We start from the raw sequence: 9,310 nt of genomic DNA, 5'->3' as shown, positions 1-9,310 counted from the left end.
ATTTTCAAGGAACACATGCGGCGACAGTCAATGTTCAACTAATCAATCTGAAACTTCAACTGCATGTGCTAATCCAGTGACTCAGTATAGCCTCCGCCGACGCGCATTCTCTCTACAGGAAATGTCAGCCTCTTCTGTAGAGAGCGCGTGTGCCTATAGAAAAAAAATAGTGACATGGAAACAATAAAGCGACTCTGCCCTTTACGTCAAGACCAACCGATTAATAAATGAGACACAGGTGAGTCAGATGTCTAAAAAACATTGTATTACAAAGAGGTAATTGAAAATGTATCAATTACCGCGCAAAAGTCTCAATAGCAATACTGTGCATACAAAATTACAGCATTCACAATTTGTTGGCATGTGTTCATGGCCACAATGTTTCAAGCATCATTAATACTGTGCACATTTGTAATTCAGATCAACATTTGGCAGTATTGAAAGAAAAAGACATTTTGAAACGTGTCAGTATCTAGTTAAAATGTACTGTGTGTACCGGCTTTTCTTGACTTTTTTGCAGCTAACAGACAGAGGACGAATCCTGGGTTGTTTGAGAAACCAAAACTGAACAGGTACTTCTGGTTTTCCGTGGATGCTGGGAATCCCACTGCCGGTTCCGAAAACGTTCCCGTGGGTAAACCGAGCATTCGTTGGGATCCAAGAAGCCGGCACTGCCCTCCAGTGTCAGGTCACTGGAAGTGAACACACGTCTGCCAACTTGTGCCCATGTATACACCACTCCCTTTCCCCCACCCCCCCCGGCTCTTACCGAAATGCATGTCTGCGTTACTACTGGCCTTGTGGGGGAAATGACCCATGTTTAAAGAAGTACTGCAGGAATGCATGTTTGAACTGGGCCCACAATGCAATGGGAAAAATTGTGCAAAGTTTATGACGTACACACCTCAGCGGGAAACCAAGGGGCGAGGAGGGGCGGGGAATGGAAGCTGGAAACCTGGAAAAAAGGATGGACTAGCCATGAGAAACCGTCTAGCACACCCTGCTGCTTCATGGTATAGTTGCATTTCTTGAACGCGCTGCAGAAGAGTGCACTTCCAGCGATGGAGCCACAATGAAGTAGTTCTAATATTAATAGCTGATGCGCCACCATTTTCATTAGTTAATACCAAGAATGGTGAACATCACTCTAGAACCAGCAATTCATAAAAGATGATTAAAACCGTACCTCAAGCAACGAAAGCCATCAATGTAATGGCGTTGCTAACAGTGGTAGGGTTTTCAAACACAACTCCAGATAATACACTGAATGGCACCCACGCCCATCAATGGGGGGATGGAGGGTCACCTGCTGATATGAGCAGGATTCATCTTGCTATTGCCAAAAATGGCACTGCCAACAAGACAAGTTCCAGCTCTTTACATTTCAGCTTCTACAAACAAAACCACGCTCCACAATGCTCAATTCCCTGGTCTGATAATGCCTTGCTCTTTAAAGGGCCTCAACTCCAACGAATACCCAAGCGGCCCCCCTGTCTGTTTAGTACAATTCAGGAATATATCAAAACCTTTCAATAAGTCTGTACCCTATAGAGTCTAGTGATCTACGTAGGTTTCTCACACTGCACCCTATACAACTCCCAATAGACATCTCTGCTGCAGGTTCTCCACACATGGCTGCACAGGCTTTGAAACCGGGCCCAGATCATCTGCATTCCCTTTGCCGTGCCACAGCCCGGCCTACACGCACCCCCCCTTCTCAGGCGTGCCGGGCCCCAATTTATTCTCCTGAGATTACTTTGCAGCAGATAGTTACAGGAACTTTTTCAACTGCACTAAAGGGAAGAAAAACATGAGAATCTACTTTCAAAATGTACCCACTATGAGGAAACATTTAGTGGTCTCCTGAAAAACGATGAGGTTTACAGACAGACCTCTGTGGTTAATACGAAACACCATCCACTAGCGAGCGATATGTCACATGAAATACTACATATAAGGCTCAATGATCACTGGATCACACAGGCGGCCTACAATGAGCTAGCGCCCTTACAAAACACAATAGAAGTTTACAATCTACTGCAGATGGCCTTTCACAAGCATTGACTAGCGAAGCCATGAAACCGTCTCTCCATCAAAGGGGCGCAATTTAACTGTTGCCATTCGGAAACAATAGGGCTTGCCTGTGTAACTTGAGCAGTGATCTGCCACTTCCTTTGAGGACCAGGAGAACCAGAAGCAATGAAAATACAAGCTGGCAATCAAAGGAGAAAAGGAGACACATTGAGGAAACGCATTTGCTGGGAACGGCTGAGGTCTCTCCTGCGTTTAGTAACCCCACATTAGAACCCTCAAATCCCATAAAACATGAGCTACTGGAGTGTACCCCTTGTGCAGCTCTCCCTCAGTGAGGTGTCCTCATATCAGCTGAAACAGTGTTCCTTCCTTGCAGGTGTGCAAGACTACTAGCATGGGGGAAGGGAGTGGATAGATTTCTTTAGGGACTGTCCAAGCCCACAGGCCTCTTTGCCCCTTTGTAAAGATCGACTGACTTTCTCTATTCATCAGGTAGTGGGTCCCCCTCAAGGTAGTCATAAGAAGATGGCATGTATTAAATAACAATTGCTGAAATATCCAAAGGGAAGGTGCCTCACCACGTTCTCCATAAGGATTATGCAACTATGGCCATGTGGGAATCTTCACTATCTGCTCAACTAAGCCAACTTACCCACATAATCTGATGACCATCCATGACAACCAGTTCCCAGTGAAGGGATGCTGGCCAAACAAGGCCCCAAAGCTCTCCATTGCTCGGGGTCTGTTCATCAATTGTTTCAACTGTAGGATGAATTCCTTCTGTGGAAAAACATTCAAAGTGTCCATTGGGAAACACCGGAGTATCTTGGGCCCATTGAGCCTTCAACATCTGATTATGGCAGGTTATGCTCCTTGTTGCCATTTATTTGCAAGACATTAAACAGCCCATTTGCAAGATGTTAAACGGCCCAAGACTCCAGAGAGGAAAGATACTTCTAGGGAAAAGAACAGGCAGATCGCTCGACCTCTGTGTGGCCCTTGCAAGCACGGGCTTCAAGCATTTGAGCAGCACAGATATTACCGTCATTAACTTTCCATAGCGTGCCCAAGCTGCATCTGAATGAGCAGCTTTTGAACTCGAAATGCTTTTCCACCACCTGATCCAAAAAGAATGCATGAATGTGTGCAGGCTCGAGTCGTGTGGCCGAATTAAGTGCCACTGTGCTGGCGATGCGGAACAGGAGAGGAGTAAGCCACATGCATGTTTCACTAAGGTTTTCCCCTGCAATGATCCTGCTCCCTTACCAGTCCTCCCTTATGGACGCCCTAAGGCGGCTTATGCATGCTTCACTGTGCATTCGAGGCAGGTAAGGCATGACAAGCATTTTCATATGTACAGGATATTATTCACTATACTTGATAGTGATTTCACGTTACCACAAGTCTTTAGAATATCCCAGACAGAAGCAATATGAACAAGGACATCGCAAGTGGTAAGAACTTCACTACGGTACAAATCCTACAGGCTGCCGCAAAATGAGCCGTCTGTTGCCATTATGCCTCAAAACGTGGATGTTAATGTGGCATACAAAGGCTGCCTCAAAAACCAAGGAGAAGAGATTGCTCTTGGCTATAACGAATCTGAATAGGGAGGGCCTGATTCAAGAGAATTCCAATTCCCCAACCTTTCTTCTATTAGTGCTGGAAACTTTAAACGAAAGAACCAACTTGCCCAGTGTAGCAGACACGCATGGGTGCCAGCAAGGGCTGTGAAAGCATTCTCTGCATCGCTGGTGCCTCAACAGCCATTCCATTTTCTCAGTACCCCTCAGGTTTCAAGGAATAATGCACAATCTTTGAAGTGCCAATGAGACTATGGGCCTCATTACGAGTGTGGCAGTCCGGAAACAACCCTTGTTTCCAGGCCGTCACACTACAAGTGTGCCTGCTGGTGCCATAGGTCTGACCCTACCGGGCACAACGGCCCCTGCAGGCAGTATTGTCATGAAAGCACCGGCACCATTAGCAACGGCACCGGTGCTTCTGAGTCCCAATTCCCTATGGGACTCCACAGGAATGGGGACTTACCAAATCCGACACCCGACTTCCCGCGTGGCCGGGGCTTGCAATGTCCCGGTGGCAGCAGAAAGTCAAGTGCCGGAAACTGCAGGTTACTGCCGACCTCATAATGAGGCCCAATATCTTTGGCGATCTTGTTTTTCTTACTAGAATCAAGGCTGGCATCATGTAATCACTGGGGAAATCAGTGAGGCAACCCGTGTAAGACTCGATCTGCTTTTCAGAGATGACTCTGGAAAGCCCAGAGAAGGGAGAAGAGTGCCGGCTCTTTCCACCATCTTTATCGACGTCCTGGATGGGATTATGCATTGCCCGGAAGCATCCCAAACTTCACAAAGTACACATGTTATTCTTATGTCAGGTGTCATGTTACATTGGCTGTACAACTGGAACGGCAGAATTCAAGCCATGAGTGGCTGTAATCGTTAGGAAGAGAAACATCAGGATAATGTGAAGAATGTGTCATTACATTTGTTTAGTTCAACTACTGATAAAAAATAAATGACATACAAAAATATAATTTCTAGTTTACAGTAAAACAAAGGAAAAAATACACAGACTTTCGAAAACACTTGCAAAACATTATAAATCAATTTCACAGAAATAGGTCTCAACTGTTGAAGACGACCCCAGACCATATAAAAAGAAACTTTAAACGCACAGGGAATTAAATGAGAAATCTTTTGTCCACTAATGTTTTTGCTGCGAGGTTCCTTTGACCCATTGTGATTCGAATGAACCGAAATATCTATAATAAAAAAACAAGAGAAAAGAGTTATGAATGACAACTGTAGTATATATTAAACTGGTCAATAAATACCATAATGATAATGATAATGATAGCGAGAACACTTGCACGCCTCATGCGGTCATAATAGTAGTTCAATTCTGCCGCCATGATAAATAACTCTTTGTCTACAGTACCAAACGCGTCTCAAACACTTTCTCATCAAGTGGTTGCTAGCCTCGGTTTCCCTCCCTTCATAAGATGGACTCACTCTACTGTAACCGTTCAGGCCACCAGTAAAGCAGCTAAGAAAAGATTAGGTATACAAAGCCATTCCATTACTGGTCCCATAGATACACTTGTCTTTTCTAACGGGCTCTGGTGTTAGCCGTTGGAAGATTTCTCATGCATGCAAATGGCGGTTAGGCGGCACCTGACATATGTTAAGATTAGTGCTACCCAAACGCTGTCCGACTGTAGCACCAGGCAGTCCAAAGCATTTCACCTGAAAGACCCTGCCACCACTCAAGCCCCCGCTTGTCAATGAGACTCTTCTGCTGGGAATGTCAGTCAGCCATCACCCACCAGCCAAACATCATCACCTGTTGCATTGGTGGCTTTGGTGTCATCTTCTTACCTTTTAGTTTGAGCAAGAAACACTTGTGTACAGGTGCGCTATAAATGACATATCATATCTGCTTAAAACCTATGCAAATGTTTCCGACTACTGTGTGCGATGTGAAGGGGCCGCACCCTCGCTTTGGCATTCTTGAAACAACACAGCATCTTGCAGTGATGGTCCAGGGCCAGCTTTCCTTTAGGCACTCGTGCTAATAAGGAAGAATGTCCCTTCTTAAAGAGACAGTGCTGTGGATGCACAAAGTAACAGCAGTGGTTTTACAAACGCCTGCAGATGTTCCATGTACTTGCAGCTTCGTTGCTACGTGCCATTTCTTTCCCTCTCTTGGCCTTCATAGAGCTCCACCCCAAGTGGCCATATGGACCAGCACCCCCCACCCCTTTATTCCTTTATTTCTCCATTATAACCTATGCACCTCAGAGGTGCCTCAGATTGTTTTTCCCAGCCCTGGACAAGTGGGCCCCACCAAACACCACTTTGAAATGATGCTCAATCAAGGGCACTACAGTCTCACAAAGGCCCAGTCAGGGTTTTATTTCTCAATTCACGTTCCGATGGCCATTCTTGAACAGGGCACGTTTGCATGTATGAGCTAAGCAAGATTCTGATGGGCATACTGACCTGCAATGGTGCAGCCAATAAAAACAAACATTACATACACGTAATCGTCTTTCTAATGCCTGTATCTGCTTAGATCACATGCTTTGCATAGGCCGACATCTAGTGCTTGGTGCACAGTATTACATGACTTATTTTCGATTTTGAAAAGTGACGTAGACAGGGCGAGTATGTAATAGTATCCCTACTATGACATGTACAGTACGTACTCACGCGTACCTCACGCATCGCGGTCCTCAGATTGTTCTGTTTATGACCTGAGGTTGCATGTAGCGTATAGTGAATAGTGTATAGTGAATAATACATGCAGACATGCTGACTATGTTACCTTCTACTCCCAAAGAGGGTAGGCGGGTGTGTGCATGTGAATCAAAGCAGATACAAGCATCAGAAAGACGATTACAGGCATGTAATATTTGTCTTCTGAGGATTGTGGATTTGCTTAGAATCACATGCTTTGCATAGAATAGCGAGCAGTAACAGATGAAGGAGGTAGGTAGAAAGAACAGAGGCAAATACATGCTTTAATACAGCTTATACCACCTGCGAGTCACTTTTTGTCTGTGTGTCAAAACAGTTATGTTGAGTGAAACTTCATGTGGCGGCTCTACAGGTTTCCTCCAGAGGTTCGTTAGCAATGAAGTCTAATATAGCTCCTGTACTACGTGTGGAGTGTGCACTAGGTGTAACAGTAACTTATTTTCGGATAATGTATAGCACTGTTGTATGCATCTAACTATCCATCTAGCAATGCTAGCCTTGGAGACAGGATCCCCTTCTCTCCCGCTGCTACAGAAACAAAGAACTGGTCTGTTTTTCTGATTGGTTTTGTTGCGGTAGTACATGATCACCTGCCTAACATCAAGTGTTTGGAGTGCCCTCTCTCCAGAATTTTGAGGGTCCTGGGAGAAGTCCAGTAATTCAATTGATTGACATGGAACTTGGAAATACATTTTGGTGAGAAACGTTTGTGCACTCTTAGGACGACTTTGTTTTTGTGTATTGTGACAAAAGGTTCAGTGACAAAAAGGCTGAAGCCCACTTACTCATCTGATAGAAGTGATGGCTATAAGGAAAGCAACCTTGTAAGTGAGATCCTCAAGTGTTGCTTTATGCATAGACTCAAAGGGAGGTCCCATGCGCTTACTCAAGACAACATTTAAATCCCACACATGTGGTGAATATGCAATGGGAGGGTAAAGCCTCTAAACCCCCTTTAACAACTGGAATCTTCCACCAAGAAACCTTGCTTTGCAATGTTTTATATCAGTCAGTGCAGCTAAATGGACATTTAATGAATTAAAGACAAGGCCAACAAGTAGATAGTGCACTATATGCAATGCTGAACAGTCAATTGGGTTGACACCTGACCTTTTACACAGTTGGTCAAGAGAGGATCGACGGTCGAGTCGTACTTCACTCCCTGTTGAATATGTCTCCAAGCAGCCGACACTGGAATATCTATCTGATGAGGAATCTGAAGGCGAAGAATCCATAGAAAGAACATTACTGCAAAGTAATTTCTCCTTTAATGGACTGCATTTTCTCGCCGATTCCTCATCAGATAGACTCCCAAAGCAGTACAGAGAGCAGAGGTGGGATGAAAGCCCCTAAACAAGGAAGCTCTGCAAAACCGCTCTGCCGAATCGAGCATCTGAACCACATGCTACATCCAGGCAGTAATGCTTGGCGAACATGTGAAGTGACAATCACTTCTCTGCTCGACATATTTCCCTTACTTGTACACCCTTCTGCAATACAGATGATGCTGCCCTACCCCTAGAGGAATGCATCCTGATGCCTGGTGGCAGACCTTTACCTGCTCTGTGATAAAATTCTGCAATAGAGAGAATTATCCACAGAGAGATTGTCTGTTTTGACACAGCCTGACCTTTTCTGGACAAAGAGAAAGCCACAAAAAGTTGGTCATAATGCCTAAATTCCGCTGTCCAAGCTACATAAAAGCGGAGTGCCCTCTTGGGAACAAACCTGTGCAATCTTTCCTCCTCCTTAGAAGGATGTGGGGACAGGATAAAACACTGGTAAATCAATGCACATGGAATTTAGGTAGAAATCCAGGCTGCACCTTGAGTGAGACTTTCTCCTGCCTGCAGTTCACTTACATGTCTGGCCGATGTGATTGCCACCAGAAAAGCTGTTTTCAGAGTTAAAAGTCTGACAGAACATGAGTGCATAGGCTCAAACGGAGTCGCCATCAAGAATGTGAGAAGCAAGTTTAGGTTCCAATCTGGAACCACAAACGGGGAAGGTGGAAACCTATTTACAAGCCCTTCAGGAATCGATTCAAAACAGAGATCATGAAAAAGGATCCTTGATCCAGAGACCTCTTAAAAACAGACACAGCTGTCAAGTATCCACTGACTGTGCCAACCTGAAGACCTGAGAAGGCCAGCGATAGAAGGAACTCATTACTGTAGTGGTGGAACTAGTCATTGGATCTATGCTGTGTTCCCTGAATCACGCCCAAATTTTCTCCATCTGCAAACGTAGAGCTATCTGGTAGATGGTCTACGTGCAGCCAGTAGCACCTCAAGTACCTCTTCTGAGAGATCCCAGTCATCATACCTCAGCTTCTCAAGAGCCACCCATGTTGGTTGAGGGATTCTGGGTTTGGGTGGAGCACCGACCTTCTGAGTGGGATAGAAGGTCTGTCTGTCGAAGCAACTGAAGAGGTGAGCAGATGGCCAAGTCCAGGAGTTCAGAGTACCAAGTTCTGCTCACCCAATCCAGGGCGATCAGGATCACAGTGGCTCTTAATCATCTCAACCTCCTGAGAACCCACAGGATGACAGTTATCGGAGGGAAGACATAGAGGTCGAAGACCCACTCCACCAGGATTAGGTCCCCTAGCGCACATTTTGTTTGGAATTCCCTAGTGCAAAACTGTCTGCACTTCGTGTTGGACCTCATGGCAAACAGATCTACAGACGGGGTACCTCACTGACCGAAGATCTCCTGGAGAACTTCCTGGGACACCTCCCATTCGTGAGTCTGTGCTCCGCCTGCGCACTTCCGCCAGCCTGTTCTCTGTTATTGCTAGATGGACAGCTGAAGCTGGTTCTCCAGCAACCTGAACCATAGTTGCAGCACCTTCTTGCAAAGGGGCAGGGACCACAGACCCTCCTGTTTGTTGAGGTAGTGCATGGCCACTGTGTTGTCCGCCAGAACAAAGATGCGCTTTCCCTTGAGGGGGGGAGCAAAGGCCATCAGGTCTAAACTGATCGCCCACA

The 9,310-nt window shown here is 45.6% G+C and overlaps 1 protein-coding gene across 1 annotated transcript in view; it reads right to left on the bottom strand.

The window, feature by feature from the left end:
• Positions 1-253: 253 nt before the first annotated feature.
• Positions 254-9,310, bottom strand: part of TMEM67 (transmembrane protein 67) — a 2,125,990-nt gene continuing 2,116,933 nt past the window's right edge. Inside the window, exon 28 of the mRNA XM_069621352.1 lies at positions 254-4,822. Within this exon, the coding sequence (XP_069477453.1) occupies positions 4,742-4,822 (81 nt within the window). The 3' untranslated portion in view covers positions 254-4,741. The remainder of the gene's footprint in view (positions 4,823-9,310) is intronic.

Source organism: Ambystoma mexicanum, chromosome 5q, assembly GCF_040938575.1.
Source record: "Ambystoma mexicanum isolate Mex_15411 chromosome 5q, UKY_AmexF1_1, whole genome shotgun sequence".
Lineage (NCBI taxonomy): Eukaryota > Metazoa > Chordata > Amphibia > Caudata > Ambystomatidae > Ambystoma > Ambystoma mexicanum.
This window is presented reverse-complemented; position numbering and strand designations above follow the sequence as displayed.